This window comes from Bombus vosnesenskii, unplaced genomic scaffold, assembly GCF_011952255.1.
Source record: "Bombus vosnesenskii isolate JDL3184/JDL3185 unplaced genomic scaffold, Bvos_JDL3184-5_v1.1 scf7180000016275, whole genome shotgun sequence".
Lineage (NCBI taxonomy): Eukaryota > Metazoa > Arthropoda > Insecta > Hymenoptera > Apidae > Bombus > Bombus vosnesenskii.
Genome location: NW_022884344.1, coordinates 1,506,394 through 1,530,279, shown reverse-complemented (window position 1 = coordinate 1,530,279; position 23,886 = coordinate 1,506,394). Strand labels below are relative to the sequence as shown.

The window sequence follows — 23,886 nt, the reverse complement described above, 5'->3', positions numbered from 1 at the left end:
TACCCATACCCACTGTAATTATATTATAGTTCTATTTTTCTAATATTATCATCGATTATATATACTTTACAGTTCTTACCTTCCGTTTAGATTTTATTGATTTCTTTTGGTAATACGTTAGCTCTCCTATGGATTTTGAGCCCCAGAGTTTTCGGCCCATTAGAGTATAACATATTGCCATCAACGCCATAGGTACTAAATACGTTACGCTCAAAAATACGATGTTATAACTGTAACAAAATAAATACTTCATTGAAAATACTAAAATAATTTCATGATATTTAGATATATGAACTGTTGCACCCTATAATTAAGGGTTTAAGCTTATTTTTTACAACTACTACAGGCTACTTACAGGCAAATCTTTGAAATTAGTGATCGGATCGATATCAAATCAATACTATCGATAACAGCTCGCAAATTATGACGTGTGAATAGTATCTAAGGCGTAGGTATCAAAAATACACAAATAATAATTGTATCGATATGTAAGTACAAATAACATTGTGTCAAAGCGCGTTTTTCTTTGATAAGTCGCAAGATACGCAAAATTCGATAGGCATGTAGACTTTTGCGGCTGATCGTATGTATTCATCGTTTGTTACAATATTTACGGAATTTTCCGCGATCTTCGTGAAAAACTGAAAACGTGATATAAATCCAGCATTTTCTAAGAATTAATTAAAAGAGTCGCGTGCTGCAATACACGTAGTTATATAAAATCCAAACCCCGGGGAAATTCCATAACACTGACAGGAATCGTCCGAATATACTTTGCGATATTGCACAAGTTTTATTACTTCTCCACAATACTGCACAATGGAATGTGAACGCGAGTGAACGAAAAATGTTCGCATAGTAGCTTCTTTTTAGTAGTGGGTCAATTCACTGCTGTCATCGATCAATTATATCTGAACACTGCCGTTTCTGTTTTAACTCAGTTAAAACTGACTTAAGTCAGTTCTAACTTTAACGTTCAAGCGAGTCAAAATTATAAAGCCATCGAACGATTAGGAGAATAAAATGATTTTAACAACATGGTAATTCGAAACGTTTACTTATTCAAATTTGTTGCCTTAAATAGATAATAAGAAATAGATAATAAAAATAAATTAATGGAATGAAATTACGTGAGGTCGGTTAACGTGGAATTTATCCAAATTATATTATCTATTATATATTATACTTATCTTATTATATATTAACTATTTATCTGCGAAATCGACACTTTTACCTCGTTTAAAAATTGCTCTGTACAACTCTGTTACTAGTTATTATTGGTAGCAAATATGTAATACGTAGCACTTGTAGGAGAAATGAATGAATATGAAAAGCAAATAACTATCTCCTCTTTGGAGAAGATCGAGATAGGTGCGTGATAGATACGTCTATAACAATCGAAGCGTTCACACGACGATTCTCCAGCTGGGTTAATTTCCCACCGACAAATGTGAATTTTAATAAAAAAAATCAAACGGTAAATCGCGTATCCACGAAGAAACATCGCGTGTTTACCCAAGTAAAGTAACGCATAATTATTTAAAGATAACATCTAACTAAATATGATGATATATTATTTAAATAATCACTTTCCAAATATTTTATTTAAATAAAGCCCAATCTTGATGAATCGGTGGAGAAAGAATGAATAGGCAAATGTTTCAGCTACACTACTTATTGTTAGCTTAGATGATGTTATCCTTTGGTGTTAACTAGATGATGATGTCCTCTTCGTCCAATTGAAGGGTCGTAGACTACAGCAGATAGCTTCCTTTGTATTCCTCTTTTCTTCCTTTCCTCATTCCTTTAGCCAAAGAGATATCCAATATTGCGTCTGACCGGCTCCTCTTCCAGCTTTAGCCAAATAGAAAGTCGATGATTGTTGAGTTGAGAAGTCGGAAGATGCTCAGTTTGCAGCTTTTCTTAGTTCTTGGAGGCTTCCAGGTTAAACGTTTGTTAGGTACGCTGCCGATGATATTAAACTATTTTTCGTTTTAGACTATGTCAATATACGTTTGGCTGGATTTACATTGGTCGACACATTATTATGATTAACATGATTTCAGTCTTTTTTAAATCGATGAAGGTGGTAGACTACACTGGCTATGGATTCACGCAAAGAAGATACCAAAGTGCTCTACCCTCCGTAAAACAAATGACTCGTGCTATTTTTCGTAACGCACGTCGATGTATGTGTCATAAGAATCCATTAATTCTGTTTAAATAAATTGTTGTACTAAATCACAATCCATGAATATTGAAGAACCAGCTCGAAGAATCAAATTGTTTTCCGTACGTTCCCCAAATGAGTTCCATTGCAGCTATGCTACAATACAACCGGGAAAGCATGATAAATTCAACGGCTGACTGACAACGAGTCGCACTTCTTGAGTGGCGGAGGAAATCTTGCAAAATGAAGGAATATTATAATACAATTTTTCAGAACGTTATAACTTGAGTAACTGTCATGCTGCTTGGGACTTAAGAAAAGGCTACAATCAGTTACGCAAGCTTACGTATACTTGACTATTTAATCACTCGTCGAATTCATTGCATATTCAATAATGATTGATTACAGCCTCGCGAGATCTTACAAGTGCTGATTTATGAACGTTTGTAGTCACTGCTTGTACCGAAAAGTCTAAAGAATGGTGCTGCTATATCTATATATCTTAGAAACATAATTTAATGCACAAGATTGTAATGATTAATACATACTACACTTACGAGTATTCCATTCTGCTGAACAAATAAGTTCCGTCTGGCCAAACCAGGTAACACGAAATCCTAGTCTTGCCATTCGAATACCTATAATTAAACAGTACATTTGACATTACAAAAAGATGACACTTTTATAATAACTTTTATATATATATGTATAATGTATTTAATTTTAGGAAATTTTATTATTCAAAAAACGTTTTTTACAAACAATAGGAGGATACAGATGATACATCGCAGATCGTATATTAGATCTGCTTATTTATACAGATCCGTAAAATCAACATCCGGAATATCAAAACTTATCTTATGAAACTCCGAGCGAAGTCAATCAATGTCTCCCTTAGTTCACGAATTTGCTTATATAATTAATCACTAAGTAGAATAAGACAACAAAGATCGTGTATACATATACATTATACATATAATGCACACGATATTTGATCCTAACTAAAATTCAGATGCAAACAAGCACGAAATGAAATTAAATAAGTAACTACAATAGCATAAGTATATATCGATTCTTTCGTTATCACTTCTCTTTCTCTTTAAATCTCTTTATATAGACATTCTTCCCATTTCATTTCATCCATCCATTCATTCGTTCCTTCATTTGTCCAGTAACTCACTCCTTCATTCGTCTATTCATTCACTCCTTCATTCGACCATTTATTCATTCCTTCATTCGTCCAATCATTCACTCCTTCATTTGTCCATTCATTCATTCCTTCATTCATCCATTCTTTCATCTATTACCAATCTATTTTTTACTTGTACTTTATTTCCCTAATATGTGTTTACACTTTTTCACCCTTGTCTTCTGCTTTCACTTTGCTCTGAAGTAAATTTAAATTATCACGCTGATATTTTATTTTTATTGTCGAACTGGCTTTGTCCTTCTAACATTATTCTAACCAAAAAGAAGTTACGGCATCTGGAAGGTCGCCTTTAAGCAAGAGTATGAAAATGGATAGTGTTTATCCTTGTGTTTAAAAAACGTTTACGAGCGTTTGCACTTTTTACCATCTGTATGTCTAGTTTAACTCTTGTGTATGAGCATGTCTATGTTAATATTACATTGTGTCAAAGCTATTTTTCAGCGTTTTATCTGTATAGAATCCGTTGCGTTTGTTGCCTTACTCTTCCAATTACTTCTATGGAGGCAACTTCACGTACTAGAAGGAACATTAAATTTCTATACTCGGAATTTCATGAAGTATAAATCTGCTATATCTTTTGTAAACTGTAGGGCCTTTTAATGGCGTAGAATGGCATAGATTCCTTCTCTACGACTTGCATAAGCCTCTAAGCATCTATCGTTGGGTTTAACGATCAACTGAAATCGTCGCCTTAGCTGCCCTACATTCGTTTATGTAGTAATGATTGCTCAGTATCAGAGATTTAAGGCTATTAAGTAATAAACGAAATCTTTAATGCATATTTTGTATGTTTGTCTTATGTTCGCCTTTATTTTATCTTTGTTTATAAAAGTGCTCGATCTCAGGAATATTTCTCTTAATTTTTAAGTAGGTACCTATCAATAAGTATAATAAAAAAAACTTCGAACGTAGCTCTTTTATCTTTCCGGTTTATCTTATTCTTGTTTGTAGAAACGTTCTTTTATTATCGACTATTCTATATACAGAGTGAGCTACGGGAAATAGAATACTTAATATCTCCCTCGTTTGTCGTATAAAAGAATTTTGTAGAATAAAGTTCTACTGTTTGACTGAGCATATATAACAATTGAAGTTCTTTCTCAAATTATTAGTTTTCAGAATTGTTTGAAGCCGCCGATAGCGAAGCCAATATTAGTTTAAATGTTATCATATATTTTTAAATTGATAGATGTAATTCATCGACCTGTTATAATATGACTTAAATAATCTTGTACTCACACTAAGAAATTTAGGATCAACGAGAATATTATTTGGAGAAATTATTCTATTCGAACTAAATTAGACGTTCAAATGACGACTCTCGGTAATCATACAAGTACTTAATAGCACTGTATATAGGATATTAAACTATTTCACCCATTTCTGATGACATAGATGTTCAACACTTAATTACATTCTTTCATGCTACAGTGGTTGATTACTCGCGATAAATATCCTCCTCTAATATTATTTATATTATCTGCAGCAAGAAATGAAATTTTGTGGGAATTGCAGGCTGCTATCTCTCTTCAGCTTGTTGGCTTCTTAAATACAGTGACATTATTATTCGAACATAGTACTATCTCTGCATTTATATATATTCTGATTCTGGTAATATTATATATATGATTCTTTATTTGTACAATAAGTAGTAATAATTTTTTAATTCGTTTATTGATTCTTCCTGATTGATTTAACTTATATCTCTCAAATCAAGCTTATTTCGAGGTCAAATATGATCTGATGTTAGATACTACGCAGTTGAAATATATGGATCACGTTAAAAGACATTCGTTGTCTTGAAACATTGTAAGAGAATATGACTTGGAGAAAAGTTTCTTCTATCATGTACTTCTTGTATATCCTTAACCGACTACCCAAACGTCTCTTGTCCTCGGAATGATGGAACAGTGGGAAGGAGAAAAAATATTGAACGTCTTCGAGACATTTTCTACAAAGTGTCATGTGCTTAGTCACGTGTAGACAATTGCTTTCTCAGCGACACGCGAAGGCATCGGGAATATAAACCAACCGCAACACTTCGATGCTTAAACTTTAAAAATCCTCGAGAGATCCTAATAGTATCATACTTATCTATTATTTTGCGTTACTGTACAGCTTACTGTTTTCTACGAGAAACGGCATAATTATTGTCCGGCATAATACGTCTGTGCACAACTTTCAGTCCAATTTCAAAGGATCAGGTTACCAGCACATTTCATAGAAAATCCTACTTTACTTAAAACATAATTTATTATGGGACTTTATTGTCCAACATTCTCTTTAGTTCCAATACCGCGCTCTGCGTTATAAAAGACTTCAGAATTCAACACTTGTGTTTCTTATATCGTTCCGAAATATATATCGTGTCTTAATTGGATATTGCACAACGACATAGAAAAGGACACCAGGAAAGGTGTCAGAAAAGGATAACAAGTCGATGGTACAATAATACGGAGAAACTTCATTGGGATAAGAAGCACGGATGGTGGTCTTGTTCTGGTCTGAAGTGTCGTGTGTTAAACACTGTCTCTTGAAATAGATACGGAGGGTCTGTGTCAAAAACTTTGGTAATATAGCGTTGTCCGAAAAGTTTCTTTCGTTTTATAAGGAAATAATAGACGCAAAATGTTGTTTATTTTATATTAGTTTATTGAATTATACACGAACACAATAATAGAGATATAACGAAATCGATCATACCTAATTCAATAAAATAATATAGAACAGAAACTGTTGTTCATCTATTATCACCGTATGAAACGAAAGAAACTTTTCGGACAACCTAATAGTATGCCCGTGGTAACTCTAGACTCAGGACAGTCCTTTATCGCTCAACGAATCCTTTTATATTATTATCTTCCGAGGAACGAAGGCTAAGTTCGTTTCTTGGAACAAAACTGTTATATTTCTCTTCGGTTCTCATCTGATAGTGCTTCTGAAGACGAATTCATTAACCTTTTACCATATATATACGATATATGTACGATCGATTTCAATTAGTTTCTGAAATATCGAGCTTACATATATTTAACGATTTTTTTATAAAGGAACTTGGTTGGAATAGGAAGCACAGATGTTGGTTTTGTTCTTGCCTGAAGTACTGTGTGTTACACAGAAACACCTCTTGAAACAGATACAAGGGGTCTTTGTTAGGAACTTTGGAGATTTTAGCGTGGTTTAAATTGGATCGGCTTAGCCTCGGTGGATCTGTGGCTTCAGGCTCTCGAGATTTTCTGTATTTTCGAATGCAGCGTTCGATTTATACCCGATTGGCTTCATTAGGCCTGGGTGGCCTTTGTTGCAATGTTTACGAAATATTTTAAAAAACACAAGGGAGAACAAGAAAGGTTTTAATTAGGCTGGTCGGTTACGTACGTAACAACGTACTTTACTCTGAAGAGCTTTTTATACACAGACGATGAGAAACAAAATGTATTATGTTCGTATTATGTTATATAGTGAAATGCATTCACAGATGTGTGAAAGTAAATGACATCGACATAAAAGAACAAATATGAAAGCAAAACATTGTATTAGGTGTAAAGTGTTAAATTGAATGTGAAAAAGAGTAGGAATTTAAATTGATGGTATAGTGTCAATTAAGAAAATCTTTACAATTTGCTACAATCTTTTTACTGAGAGAAAATAAAGTAAAAAAAAAACTTCAAATGTTTTGTCAGCAACTGTTCTCTCTATCTCTCTTTCATTTATTTATTTGCTGTATTTATTTCAGTAATCAAATATTGCCACAAATTCATTTGTTTTTTATCTCCCTTAAGATAATTTACAATTTGTTTATGAAAACATTTGATATATTGATATAACGAGTTGGAATAATGGTTGGAATGACGAGTGGAGCATATTGCCAGTAGCCCATGCCGTAGAATTAAATACATGAATTCATTAATAACGGTCTTGCTGCGAATATTTCAGCATATATATATAATAAATAAAATATATTGATGCATCATTTCAAAGATCTTACAACGACAAGTTCGTTGATTTATTTTTTAATCATTTCTATTTTACTAATTGCGTAATTAATTATCTAAATGAACATATATAAATAATTTAAAAATACTACCTTCTAGACTCTGTTGTTGAATATAACAAACATGGTACAGCCAAAGTTGAAGAGATGACCCATATTAGAAAAACAATCATTATCGTCTTTTTCCGAGACATATGATGTTTCAGAGGTCTCATAATGGCCATATATCTGCAACAGACAATCACAGGATTTATAAACTTTGCTATTATTCATAACCATCGCTTATCATTAACGGAGATCTGTCGTTTTCTTGTGTCACTTTTATGTGTCAGTTTTATGTTGTACTAGTAGTCGCTAGTAGTAATTATACATATGTACATATAATGGCTAGCCTGGTTGTTATATTATTCGGATTGATTATAAAAAAATTTGTGTTTGATAGCTTTCGAACGTGCTGGAAAGAAAATACAGAAAATAATTTTATCCAAAGATAATTACACCACAGATTTAATTTGTTTATTGATTATTATTTTTAAGCAAATCTTAATTTTTGCTAAGAAACCTTTTAAACGGTCGACTTAAAAACTGACAGTATAATATAGCGAATACTTCGACGAATATCCCAGAATTTTTTCAAATTCTTTGAAAGACTAGAACAGTGAAAAAATTAAATGTAGATATAAACGATTTTATTCACAGAAACACAGAAAAAAAACATCTTCATCAGACAAAGAAATATCCTTTTTATTGGCAAACAATCTGAAACGCTTCAATAACTCATACAATTATTGATATTTCGAAATTAAAAAATTGTTTCCATTTTCTCGCAAATATCTATGATATGTTTATATGTATAAATTTGTAATTCTATTGTGGTTATCCTTTTATATTTATCAGCGACTTAAATACTTTTTCAAGCCTGATTTCCATTATCTTCACATCCAAGCTATAAATTTGTTTGTTAGCTAACCTTACCCTTTCTGTATTTACAAACAAGATATTCATATGATGCATTATTATCATTTGTAAATGTACAAAAACAGTCTGTCCTACTTGTTACCGACATTTAATTATAGATAATGAAAAATCGACACGATATGTCTCGCGTATAGTGTCGTGTGAACGTTTTGTCACAGGATATCTCGTCCGCGAATATGAAATGCCCGCGAATATGAAAATGCTTCAGCTTGCTCTTTCAGGTATAACAACATAATACATCATGGCTAAGAAACGTATTTGAATGGAACACTTCCGGAAAGCTTTTTATTCAGCATTATACGAAACATTTTGAAATTTTATTAACTTTGTAGCGAGACACGACTATCGTGATTACATTTTGAATTTGAAAATGTACATAGAAATTAGAAGATATTTATTGGAAGCATATGCTTCGCGAACGTCATCAGAATATTTGAATAATCAATTATTCGCCACATTAAAAAGCCACAATATTTAATAAGATCATCTTTAGTTCTAATTGTACGTTTAAGACTACTATTTATGCTGTATACTAATTTTTCATTAATTGCTTGTAACTTTTATATACATATTCGGATTGGTTTCAAATTATACTATCATAATCGCGGCGTGTCTCATTACGGTGCTAACGAAATTTCAAAATGTTTCGTACAATGCACGTAATATATTCATAAAAAAATTTGATCGCGAGCTACTTACCACTTACTGCTTCGTGAATAGTGCCAGATACTACTTTTACATTGAGGTGACACTGATAGAGAAAGTAGGTCAAAATCTATCTTTTCATCTTAAGCTGCATAATTAAAGTCGTATACAAGTACGCGTAAACAATGGAACGACGAAACAAAGTTAGTTAGTGGAAATCAATTACATACTGTCTGCGCGGGCGAAAAGACAAATCCTTTAAAAGACAGAAAATGAAGACCGAAGTAAAACGAAAAGAACTAGCTGACGTAACAGAGGAGAGCTAGAACACAGAAAATTCAGAGAAAGCAAAAAGTGAAAGCAAACTGATCCTTAAAAGCCTGGTTAATAAGGCCTAACTAAAATCAAGTTAGCAGTTGTCAGTTAAGTGGCCAAGTGGAAGTGAAAGGAAGGAAGAACAGGAAACGTAGAAGGTGAAAGAAGCTACAAGAAGATAGGGTAGTATCGGTTAAGGGTCGCGTAAAGCCATGTGAAAAATATCGAGAGATTGGAGAAGAAAAGTAGAAAGGCCGGCTAGGAAATCGAAGAATGACGAGGATGTGGTTGGATGGTTTGCCTATCAGAATACCTATAATTAAATTCAATCATCTCACTTACTTGTGAACACTAACGAATTTGACGATTGCATCGTCCCCCTTTAAACTATATTGCATCGTAGTGCATACCTATTACCGTATATTGCTTTGTGTTTCTTTTCGATCCGAGTTTTATCTATCTATTGCTCACTTATTTTCTCAGTCTTTCTATTTCTCTAATCCATTTTATTTCCATCCCGTCCCCTCAACTCTCTAATGTACTTGCTAATGCGCTTGCTTTGCCTATTCTCTATCGATTTCTCTATAGGTATATAATAAATGTCTCAAACACCCCTCTGTTTCTTCGCATAAGTTACATAGTATATCATTTTCCAATGCCTCCTTCTTTCATCCGAAGTGTCATGTGGTCCTTGCCGGAATATGTATCTTGCAACTTCCATATACATTATCGGATCGATTCCAGGTTTTACTCTATATATTAATTTCCAGAATTTACATCATAGCTATGTCTCATTAGCATAATGAAATTTCAGCAGATCTGTATAATATACGTGATATTTTGGTAAAAAGATCTGTTGTACCTTCATCCAACATATATAAGATACGTATAAATATACGTTGATAAAAGTCGGCCACTTCTTTTCAATAGCGAAGAGTAAGTTATTCTCGCCAAACTTACAATTGAATATATTAATTATACTTTCATCTTACAGCTAAAAACGAGTCAACCAAGTGCAATCACTGTAACTGCATTCTGTTTGTAGATCATCTTAATTGTAGCAATATGTCTAGATCATAAAAAACATTGAAAAAATCTTCCTTATTTTCTGAAAGATATTAATTTGTATCGTTATAAATATAAGTGCGCGCTTGAAACTTTTTCACGAAGAATCGCTAACACACACAAACAATCTGAGATAGAAAGACGCGTACAATCAATAATTCCAGATTCTGAAATGTCGGTAGCTACGTGCCAGCACGGGTAATAATTGTTTCTTCGATTCAGCCGGCATCCGTAGAGATAAATTTAAAACTTGTCCGAGCTAAAATAGTTAGAGATTTTAAGACAATTGTTAGTATTGTACAGGATGTCCCTTTCTAATGCCTGTACACCCTAATTGCTTCAAAATATAATTTTAATTATCGCCATAAATTTTGTTCCATAGCTAAGTATGCAGTATTTGTAGCATAGCAATGTATTGACCAAATAGAAAAAAATAAGAATTATACGTTTGATTTCGAAACGAATATTAACATGGTGTGGCTTTTTCTCAGAAAGGAACACATAAAAAGCAATGAATAACGGGTAATTTATAATCTTGAATAATAATTAACATTACAAAAGTACTTGTTTCAGTTAAATATTGAAATATTGTTAAATATTGTTTTTCTCATCTTGATCCAGGACATGTAAGTATATCCCATAACGGAAGAGGAAGAGAGGGTAGGCACGTTTTCTCCTCTTTGGAAATGAAATTGCATCTGCCCCCTCCTTTCATTTCCTATTATTTTCGTTGACAGGGTTATAAAATCTTTCTGGTACATTAACAGCTTCTAAAACAATTTCTAACATATTTCAATTTTAATCATTCTGCAGAGGTGGAACCGCTACGCTAAGAAAATAATTAAAATTTGAGAGGAGAATGCAAATGGCACGTAATCAAATCTTTGCATCTGACAGAGAGACTATTGTTCGATTTACGTAAATTGCTCTCATAATTTATTTCTGGACACGTTTATAATTCACACATAAAATCATTGTCTTCGTAATACTATTTAAATTATATGCAGATTAATCATTGTGATCAAATATACATACATATGCATTCATATGCAAGTTGAAAAGTTTGGATGACGTTAGGATTTCAAAAGGAATTATGACTTCTTTAAATTTGTTCAGCTTCACGGGGTACAGTTGGAAATTCAAGACTACTCTCAAATTTCGAGCAAAACTAACTTGGGGTACAAGTAATCCTTATGTGAAATCTGGAATCGATCGACCACATAATTATCGAGAAATTGTTAATAATAGTCGATATTTTAATGTAATGACATACGAATCTCTCAGAAACCAAACTGGCCAATTCCACTTTTTACTAATTCCTTAATTTCATTACATAGGGGTACGATTAATATTTAATTCTCAAGAAACAAATGGCGTATCTGCATAAGTTCATTCATAGGAAGAATGTCACAAGTAATAATAAATTCAACTACTGAATAACTTTGTCGATCGAAACTTACCTATCGAAGGAAATGGTGACAAGAGTGAGGACACTTGAAGAGACCGTGACATGTGCTACAAAGTTGTTGATAGTGCAGTATACCACGCCAAATGGCCAGTCAGAATTCAGTAGAAAAATGAAGTTGAAAACACAGTTAAGTAATGACATCATCAGGTCAGCCACGGAAAGGTTAACTAAAAAATAGTTGGTGACCGTGCGCATCCGTTGATGTGCTGAAAACATATAAACCTGTGATTAATTAAAATCCTATGGAAACTAACATTTTATCGTTATTATAAAATTTAATCAAAGAATTCACTGAAATTGTTGAATATACATATCTGTAAAACACGGGCATCAAGTGAATAGTTGAGATATACTTTCATATAAGTGACATGTCATCACATCATTTCGTACAGACATACTCAACGCGGATTTTGTCTAACAATCTTTTGGTAATTTTTTACGTACAGATATTTTGATTTCACTGTTTTTAGAGGATGTCATTCTTCGTACGACCTTTGTCTGATTGTCTGTAATGTGTCTGACTCATGTTACTAGATTTCTTTGGATGATTAAAACAATATAAATATCATAGAGTAACAGATTTTCAACAATGTGAATGATACGGATAACATTGTCAGAAAAAAACGCGTAAATATGATATTTTGTAAAAATATAAAAATGACGTATATGTTTCAAACACTACTTGATTACAAAGAGGTTTTGATCATGTAAGGCAGAAAATAACTCTCACTCAGAATTCAGATGAAGTATTTCCATATAAGTAAGTGAACTCATTGCTGGTATATTTCTACGTATGCAGGATAATCCTTTATATCGCACATAAACATGACATATGTATCGCAATACGTGTATGATGGATACTGATTGTATATTGTCGCCGATGGAAGCGGTCAGGCGACGATTCTCGTGAGATACAGCGTCGCCATACATACTGATTTTTAGTATCCTCGTACGCCAGCTACCGGCGACATTTTGTGCATCCATTCGGATTATGACGAAGCATAGAAACAAGCATGAGAAAAACTTCAGAATGTTGAAATTTAATTACTGCGAATTATGAGCGCAGAAAGGTACTTCAATATACAACAAAGAAGAAATACGTTGATTTATTTAGTCCTTTATTAAAATCATCAGATATATTATACTAACATTATTTGTGCCTTTGAAATTATTTACAGGCTTGTCTTTAATTTCATTAAATTTTATTGATATTGCTATATACAGGGTGTTCCCAATTTTAATGTCAAACTTCTGGAACGTGTAAGGAGACCGATAAATTAAAAAAAAAAATATGTTGTTTAGATAATTGCACGTTTTTGCTTCATTTTGAAGAAAATCCCTACAAACAATCAAAAAGGTTCTCATTTTTTTCACGTACTTATTTACACTCATTTATTCTGAGAGATCGAGCCGTAGGTGCAGAACAACAAATATCACCAGACCAATGTACAGCTACGATTTAACTGATCAATGTAAACGTGTTCTCTGTCAAAAATTCAAGGTTCTCAACATTATCGTACGTAAAACGGATCAACACGTATTGTCAATACGATATTGTAAATATCATCGAACATTAACAGGACGGGTTGACGTCAAGAGAAATATTGTCAATATTTCGAATATTCACGGAAACTTGATAAAAAATACTTCTATTTCACAGATACATACGGATTCGGATATAAACCAATTCACCATAGTTACAAAAGTGAGCAAATTTTATTTAGATGATTGAATTGAAACAATGAAGAAGAAAGCAATGCAAAATTGAAATTCCACATAAAGCGAGACAATATTGTAGTATCGTGGACAAATAGCCTAAGAAATATCGGGTGAACCATAAACAATGTCGCGAGAAAGCCTAAGTGCTGACAGGCACATCAATGTATCGTGGGTCCTTCGGTCGAATGGTTACGCGGAAAAAAGGCCTACGTGATAGGGCTATGAGAAAAGACAAAGGGATGCTTAAGGGACAAAGACGAATTAACAGTCCGTCGTTAGTTGAGAAGTCTGTGAGAAAGAGTGGTCCGCGTGAAAGAGAGCGTTGGAACCGTGGTTACGAAAGTTGTAAATTAACTATTTAATTGTCTTAGTTATAGCACATTACTGTATTTAGTTCACGTTAAATAACCACCGTTTCCTATTTAATCCATTTTAAATAAATAATACATCCTACAACATTGTATCGGCAATATATATACACTATATCGATCGTCTGAGAATCTCTTACTTACGAGAATGTTGAGAAATTCGAAATATCGATAGTCTGAACGCACTTTTAGATTTAATGCTTGCATCGCTGTAGAAGGCCAGCATTTTAAACAGTATCTTCATTAAACAGATAGCAATATGAATAAATAAAATGAATATAGATCGTAGTTATAATAATAGTATAATAATTTGAACAATAATTGGTGGAGCGCGGACACAAGCTCAAAAAGATTCAATTTTTTTCAGAGAAAACTTTCATCGAGTAATATTTAATAAAACATTAAGATTAGTGCAGCAGGTTAGTATGCGCTGTGGTGGCTGTATTAAAGCGAAAGTCAGCACATGTTAACAAAAAAAATCCATGGACGAGGTGGACATTAATTTAATATTCAACCAGCGCGCAACTACCGTAATGCGAGAGATAGGTTCAAGAAAAATGTCATGTTGCAAAAATCATATTATATTCAGATTACATACGGCAAGCGAATCTATTTTTCATAAATGATTCTTTTAAACGTAATGCGAACTTTATATATCCAGAAAAGCCAGCATCGTTCATATCCGTTGGAAAAGTCTCCGAAAAAAGTAAATAGTACTTTTCGTATTTCGTTGAAAATATACTTTTATAAGCTACTATTATAAGCGCGATTCTGTTTATGCGCGTGACAATATCTAAATAAATAAATTTGCGTGCAGGTAAATTTCTAATAATAAGCTTGTGATCAAAAATTTCATCAGGCAAATTTTGATCTATCCCTGTAGATCTATCAAGTAGATAGGTTGAATGCATTTTTAATGAAGTGTCATACTAGTTACCTTACGGCAACGAGTGTTGCGCTGCAACTTGTACGAAGTAAACTTTTGTAAAGGAGAAAATAAGAGGAATTAAAAGTTTCCTTTACACTAAACTTTTCATACAGTTCTGAAATAATATAAAGCATCGATACGAATATGTATGGTAATTTCAAAAGCAAGAATTTTTATTCCACGCATGCACTATAATCAATTATAATAATAATAATTATTATTGGACACTATGTTCACTTTCGGTCAGCTAGATCGAAGTAGTAAAAAATGCACAATTTTTTTTAGCGAAATAGGCTATTGGCCATAAAATAATACATTTTTCCATAATTCTAGTGCTATATCTTACGTTCTTAAAATACAATAAGGTGTAATACATAGGACAAGAAGTGAAAGCTTTTATAAGAAAATTTTTATAGATACGAAAGAATGATTGCGTTTACTAGTACAAAAAAATGAATTAAAAATGAATGGTTGGCTGTCTTATGCTAGATCTATGCAGACTGAAGCAGTGTTTGCGAAAAAATATCGATCAATGTCAGTGGAAGCTGTTGTCGATCGAAAATATTATTGGTAACAGTTCTTATTGATCACAGCTTGTATCGGTGAATTGATGTCGATGGAACTGTCGACAATCTCAATGCAACCCTGCGATGTATTAGTACACCACGTGGATAAACTTGATGCGGCGTCAGATAACCTATTAGTATTGAATGCTAGGATAAATCTATTGCGACTGCAAAATCAGGAACAAGGGTCAGAAACACGAATGCGGCTTTCATAGGTAGGAAGAAATTTGTACAGGATCAAGCAAACTGGTATGGGTAGGGCTGAGATACAGAACAGTGGGCCTCGTAACTTGCTATATAAAGTGGCATACTTCGAATGACAAAGGTATACCGTATACTGGATCCAAGTGAATAACATGTACAAGCGGATGTAAGAAGCTTTCTTATGAAAAAGTAAGAAGAGAATAAAGAATGACATATTTTCGCCCAAGACTTAATTTTCGAAAAGATTGAATTTGAAAATTTGTCTAGTATATTTGAATTTGGCTGAAAGAATGAAATACTTTCTATCCTATTGCAATCCTTCCATCGTTATTCTAACATTTCCAATCGTCGAAAGGCAAAATTACGATACGAAGGGAAAGAAATCTAAGACGGAAAATTATAACGACAATTAGCATGTGCGGGTCAGGTTATTATAAGACCAGAGTCTTCTCATTAGCTCGGACAGGTATAATAAGTGACCCTAAATGTCAGAGTGATTACAAAGGGCAGGATATAGTTCATGTATTGTAGCAATGCCAGCTACTCGAAGAATCGAGAAAGTAAAAAATATGGAATAAAATTTGGCCGTTTAAGCTTTCACTTTCAAGAAAATAAATTTGAACATGTCTAGTGAAGAAATGGGCCTAATACACGCATTTCTCCCAGGATCAAAGCATCTTATGAACAAATTTGAATCTAGATTTTTTTAACACTTTCTATCTAAGAAGAAGACTAATCTTCTGTTAAATATTTGAATCTTCAATCAGTTCGAAATCAGATATTATTATATCAAGTGTCATACGACAAGATTTTATCGTATAGTTTCTTTTTATTTTTTTCATAAGAAGTCACCTCAAGCCCGCTTATTCCTGTTATTCAACCGGACCCTGTACATGGAGTTAAATATTGTAGCTCTATTGCTTGTTCCAAACTCCACTTAGGACGTTACGTTGACACTCTGCGAAATCTGATTCCAGTCCCCTTTGTAGCGTTTATGCTTTATACATCAGCCATTGTAGAATCGGGACCAAGTCTTTTTCGACGATATCGTTGAATTGTCGCATTCGTATATTCAAAATCCGTCAGTTTCTGAAGAAATTCTTCACGTCACTTACCGTCATACGAAGTCAAACGAAAAATAGATCTTCAGATCGAGCATTTCTAACTTCCTCGAACGCTTGTACTTGAATTATCTCAAGCTACGTTGCAACTCTTTTATCAGGGTATATGCATTCGTGTCATTTCCTTCAAAACTAACTATGGAATCTTTGTATTCCCGGAATAAAAGATAACAGTGGATTGTGTTTTATGGGAAATTTAATACATTTATGCAACAAATTTGAAGACGCAAACATACACAGAACTTACGCGAAGTATTCAAAATATAGTATACAAATATAATATTCAATAGGTGAAACAAATCTTTGCTTAGATTCCATTTTTTATTTATATTTATAAGAGTATGAAATTGCATAAAAATCTACAAACTAGGTGTCATGTCAAGTATACTTGAACATGGATGATTCTGAACTAGATAGATTATTCTACGTGTGAAAGAGAGTTGGAAATGTGGAATAACATTTTTTACGAGACGAGAGAAATAAATGTGAAAATTATACAGCTGTGTCAGGCCAATTCTTAACTAGACCCGTTCAAACCTCATTCTCCTGAAAATAAAATTTTGAGCGAAATCTATCCCACATTTTTAATTTACCTTCGCATATACAATAGCCTCCTGATTCTTTACTCGCAGCCAGTCGGTAATTAGCCACATTCTAGTATACTTGACAAACTCGCAAACTCGACTTTCTCGAAAACTAAGCCTCTCATTTTCTACTTTTCTTTTTTATTCTTTTAGAAGAAGTCTGCTTTTAGGTCCATTTGTGCATATGAGTCGAACGAACTCTATATAGCTTCTGCATACTCCAAAACTTTCATAGTTCTGATGATTAGGTAAGGATCAGGTTTAATGACCTGGCAGGATACATGTACGCGACGTGAGCCAACTCTATTTGAGAGGTGCATTGGGCTAAACACGCGCGTTTTACCTTCCTAGAGGATCCTTACTTAAGAAACCTAATACGAACTCAAGAACTCGCAGGAGACAGGAACTTCATGAACGAATCGGACTGCGAAATTGTCATCCCAGTGCAAATCATATTTGTTATAGAAATTGTGGCACGTTTGAGACGTGTGGACGATACTGATGTAAAATCAGAGTCGCAGCAGATGTTAACACATTGTTCAACTGTACGACGAATAAACTCGTGTATTCGTTATTCATGCACAAGGGTTATCGATCGGTAAATTCGTGTTTTCATGCACAAAGTGAACGTGTTAACTTTTACATGAAACAGCCGGTGGCATCAATTAGTTTTTGCATAATATAGTTGGTTAATAATGTATTAATAAGGTCTTGTAATTATAATTATTTGACGCTGAGACAACTCGATCGACAAAATTGTATTATATGGGAGCTTTCATAAAGATTTACGATTGCAAACATTGCTGATTTGAATGGGTTTCAAGGATAATTAAACTCGAGCACAATAAGTATTGCGATAAATGAGTGGAAATATATGTCTCCTATGTAAATTACGTTACATACAAACCTCACTCGGTTTTGTTACACTGGCAATCTAGGAAATTCATGCGATCTAATCTCACTAAATATTAACCGGCTCAGGGGACGCGACGTGAAATAACTCGTTTCATCCGACGACTGCGCTTTTTCTTTTCCTCGTCTTCCCTTATGCGGGTTTTGCACTATCTAGTGGATTTATTTCGTGCAACCTGCATGAATCATAGAGTTTTAGTTTCCATCTTCTTGTTTATTGGTTATTCTCAAATAAAAGTTATTCACAGGGAAAATTTGAATAATTATGAATAAATTCGTATGCATTATATGTTATACGTACTATGTCCATATACCTATGGTATACGTTGTGTTTATTACTTTGCTTTTTTAAATCTCTACTCTGAAATTCCATAAACTTTAGTATTTTCGTATGAATTTCTGTGTCTAGGTAGGATTAATGTTTAATCTGTTGTTGGCGCGTTGCCGTTGATTGAATCCGCGGGTTAAACGCGAAGTAACTTCTACATGATGAGTTTGTATCATAGTTGTTTTACTATCGCGGTGACATTGTGAAATAGAATGTTTCGCACTACAAAATCTTAACCGCGTCGCAACACGTCGTGATAATTTATGAAGATATGTTGTACGAAGGACCAATTTTATTTACTGTGTTTACTTTTTACCGCAATTTACTTGTCTAATATAAGCTGCAAGGATCGTTGTCTACCATTGCGTGCCAAATGTTATAGTTTTCTTCTCTGAGATATGTAGGAGTATACTGGCGAACATGAGTTGATCAGTTTGACGATTACTGTGGTCCCTTGCTTTACGCTGCTCTATATTTGTCGTACAGAGAAGTTTCGCTGATTATTTGAAATATTATTCGCTGAAATACAATTTTTTCCAGATATTGTAATTGTCATGCGACAAATTTTAGAAGCCGCGGCATAAGAGTTAGTATCCTTAATTTCAAAATTTTGGTTACGGATAAGCGTTATGAATGATAAACATTCTTTCGATAAGCCGTAATTATTGTCGATAGGAATTTTATTTTGGCCATGAATAACCATTATCAATGACGGAAATTTAATTTTAATTATCAACAACCAATATAAATGACCGGAATTTTTCTTGGTTGCCAGTATAACCATTATCGATGGTCCGAATTTTATTTTAGTTACCGATAACCATTATCGTTGGGCAAACATTATTTTTGGTTACATGCGGTTATTGTTAACTGCTATTAACATTATTAATAATTTTGTACATGTTCATTGATAATATGACAAACATTAATTGTAAAACTTATATATTTTATTGCATAAAAAAAGTAATCATAATGTAATCATATGTAATCAAAATAATCAAATGTAATCATAAAAAACGTTTGTCGTCGATATTGTTCGTAACTAAAGAAAAATTTAATCGCTTACAGTGAGTATTCATAATTATAATAATTAAAAATTAATATTTTCCAATCATCTCATTTCTTGAAAAATTTCTTCCAGACTTATCGATAACTGACTTCCACTTAGATAAAAATGGATTTTTATCAAATGACATTTTTCCACAAAATGTTTAAAAGAACGGTTACTTTGGTTTTATGACTTTTTCGTTTCATTTCAAATCGTAGAGCATCCCTTAAATCTACCATCTGCTACTACACACTCTGCATAGTAAATATGGTCATTATGCAGATGCACGTACAATCATTTTTAAAAGGTTCACCGTCATAATAATATATGATGATTCTACTACAGCATTTTTTCTACAAAAAATTTCCAGACAAAATTGTGTATTACTATATTGTGTACTGCTATATCTTATATATTACTCAATATTCTATAGATTTTGCTAAATAGGTTGAATCGACTCAACTATGTGTTTTAGAAAAATCAGTTTAGTTTATCCTATATAAACAATAATCAGGAGCTTTTTAACAGAAGCATCAGAAGTTATATTAATATCATGGTCGAGAATAATAGAAAAATAAAATTGTTTAATGGCCAAAGTAATAAGCAAGAAATAATAATTAAGAAATAATAATATTCAGATTCAGTCACATATTAAGTACGTCATTCTGTTTCTCATTTCAAATTTCTGAAAAATGAGTGACTATTGTCTAAATACAAAATTAATTGAAATAATGTTTAATTTTGTTCTTAATATCATTAGAATCCGTAACCGCTAACACGACTCTTCCCTCTCTCTCTCCTTTTTCCTCTTAGAGAATTTTTTCAATTTTTCATTTTCTTAATCTTGTGATGGATTTAGTTCGATTCACTATCGAATACAAATGAGGGAGCATTTATGTCAATGCGATTAAAAGCTTCAAAGGTTTAACTCTCTAATTGCTGAATATATATTCCTGTGATAAGACGAACGGTGTGCGATAAATTTTGCTATCGACTGATTATACGCTATGCGGAATCCGTAAATTTACGGGCTCAGCATGGACACGAATTTCACAGGACTGAGGTACATTTAACTGAGGTAGTGAAAGGGTTAACTCCATGCATTACGGTTATTTCTAATTAATTTCCAAGTTATTATTAATTGCTTGTACTATGTATGTACATTATTAAATATATTATTAATGTAGAAGCAAGAAGTTGGGAAATAAAAGATTTATATTAGAAATTGTATTATGTAAGTTGACAAATAGACTCTTTAATGACACTTGAGTATGTGAATTAACGAGGATATGGATATTCAAGATATTTTTGTAAACCAAGTCCAATTTCTAGACTGTGAGATTGAAATTTAATAAATACTTTACATAACATTATTAGATATATTATTTATTGATTTTATTGTTTTAATACAGTCATTGTTATACAACAGCATTGTGAGGATAGCTGAGCGCTGGAAACCGATATTTCTCATTCGTTCTCATTCAAAAAACGTATTCTATGAAAATAAAGATTTTGATTCAAAGTAAATCTTATAACGGAGGAAATATTAGATAGATAGGAAATTATTTCGATTTAAAGATTTTGATTACTCCTCACAACTGTACGAATAAAATTATTTTTAACATCTATTTTAAATACAAGTTGCATTCTCGTGATATTGATATTGATTACAATACTTTCGCTATCGAAAAATATCGGTAAAAAACTGTCAGGCAAGATAGAAGAAGATATACGTTTGTTTTGTTTCACTTCAGGCTTTTCTCCCAGTTCGCTGTGGAGTGCCGAAGCGTGCAGACGTGTCTCTAGTGCCCAGCGTAGTTCGAAAACAACACGTGTCGCCCAACCGTCGAAAGAGAACACAGCTAAGTGTCCCTTACCCCCTAGGGAGAAGAAAATCCCACGCACCTAACCCCAACACGAATACTAGCCTCACAGCCTCACGACTAGTTGTTCATTCCGAATTAACTAGCTCGATGATGGCCCAGCAACCGCGACCAGGCTCTCCGGAGCAGACGCGCAGCTACCCCGAGCTACCCCCCCCCCCGTGGCAGAAGTGTAGCAGAACTCTCCGCACTAACGACGCTAACACTACAAAGAAGAGGAAAATAGAACCAGCAACGCAAATAAACACACACAACAGGTTCGCCGTATTGGAATCCTCAAACGACGCCATGGAAATCGTAGAACCGCCATCAAACCAACACTCACAGAGAATCCCCCCTCCCCCACCAATTTTTGTGGACGACGTCATTGACATACAGACAATGACCAAGTCCCTAGAGAGAGATACCAGCAAGGAGGAATATAACCTTAAGATAAGCAACAACAAGGTGAAAATACTACCGACGAACCCAGAAGCTTACAGAAAACTCACCAAGACACTCAGGACCCTGAACGCCAACTTCCACACCTACCAACTTAAACAGGAAAGGCCTTTCCGGGTGGTCCTACGAAACATACACCACTCAGCAGACATAGACGAACTAAAATACGAACTCTCAAAACTCGGCCACGAAGTCGTCAACGTAAGTAATATAAGGCATAGAGTCTCGAAAGACCCGTTATCCTTATTCTTCCTAGACATTAAACAAAAACCGAACAATAAGGAAATATATAACATCAGTCGCCTAATGAACGCGATAGTAAAGATCGAACCACCGCTCGTGAAAAAAGAAATAGTGCAGTGCAAAAGGTGCCAAAGGTACGGTCATACGCAGAAATACTGCAACCATACTTTCCGCTGCGTTAAATGCGCAGGCTCTCACTCCACTGACCAGTGCGCCAAATCACCGGAAACCCCAGCGAAATGCATCCACTGCCAAGGGGACCACCCTGCCAACTACAAAGGCTGCCCAGCATATAAAACACTATACACGAACAGGTACCCTAAGCTCAGAGCAAACGAGGTATCCAACCAGACACCCAGCCCGCCGAAATTCACGACTACCCCAACCCCCTCAACCAACCAAACGCACAGTCCTACCAAATTCATCTCCACCTCAACCTCCTATGCCCAAGCAATACAAGGCATCTAAAATAACCCGAACAGCCAAAGGAACCTTCCCCAAAACAGTGACCCCAACCCACCAAACACAGACAACTCCTCAAGGCTTGAAAAGCTAATAGAGAAACAATCGGAGCAAATAAATCACTTGCTATCGCTACTAACACTCATCGTGGAAAAATTAGCACGCCCCGACTCAAAATAAAACCAAGGCGCATAGCACTCTGGAACGCCAACGGTCTAGCGCAACACAAACTTGAACTAGAACTCTTCTTAAAACACCAGCAAATCGACGTAATGCTCGTGTCGGAAACCCACTTCACCGACAAGAGCTACCTGAAAATAAATGGTTACAAATTCTACCATACCGAACACCCCAGCGGAAAGGCCCACGGTGGCACCGGAATAATAATCAAAGCAAGTATTAAGCACTACGAACTCCCATCATTCCAGAAAGACTACCTCCAAGCAACAAACGTAGCAATAGAAGACTGTCATGGCTCAATCACCACCTCAGCAGTATACTGCCCTCCCAGACACTCCATCGCCAAAGAAGACTTTGATAACTTCCTGGACACCCTGGGCAACAGATTCATAGTTGGAGGAGACTATAACGCCAAGCACATCCAATGGGGCAGCAGACTGGTTACAGCAAGAGGCAAAAACCTCTTAAACAGCATAACAAACAACAACCTCAACTACCTCACCACATACGAACCCACATACTGGCCCACTGACACCAACAAAATACCCGACCTTCTCGACTTCTTCATAACTAAAAATATCCCATCAAGACACGTCCAGATCAACTCCTCGGCTGATCTCTCCTCTGATCATTCTCCCGTGATAGCAACAGTCAGTTCAACAATCATCGAGAATACACCTAATGGCTCCATTCACAACCAACACACCAACTGGCAGCTCTTCAGAGAAGTCTTTACACACTCAACCTCAGCCTTCACCCCACTAAAAACAAAGGAAGATATCGAAGCAGCCACGGAATACTTAAACACGAGCATAATAAACGCAATCCGCCTCTCCACACCGACAAAGCCATCTAACAGCAAACAAGAATATCCCCATTACATACTAAAAAAAATAGCAGAAAAACGAAGACTAAGAAGAGTATGGCAGACCCATAGAACACCGGAGGACAAACGCAAACTTAACAACGCAACCAGAAAGCTATCCAGAACCCTAAGAAACTATAAAAACGACTGTTTCCATAAATACCTCGCCAGCTTATCCCCCACAGCCGA

The 23,886-nt window shown here is 34.4% G+C and overlaps 1 protein-coding gene across 2 annotated transcripts in view; it reads right to left on the bottom strand.

The window, feature by feature from the left end:
* Positions 1-6: 6 nt before the first annotated feature.
* The window catches only part of LOC117242714 (tachykinin-like peptides receptor 86C), a 37,202-nt gene continuing 13,322 nt past the window's right edge, over positions 7-23,886 (bottom strand). For both annotated transcript variants that reach the window (XM_033509603.1, XM_033509602.1), the window contains 4 exons: positions 11,838-12,051; positions 7,468-7,602; positions 2,728-2,808; positions 7-230 (listed from right to left, as the gene is read on the bottom strand). In XM_033509603.1, the coding sequence (XP_033365494.1) occupies positions 56-230; positions 2,728-2,808; positions 7,468-7,602; positions 11,838-12,051 (605 nt within the window). In that variant the 3' untranslated portion in view covers positions 7-55. The remainder of the gene's footprint in view (positions 231-2,727; positions 2,809-7,467; positions 7,603-11,837; positions 12,052-23,886) is intronic.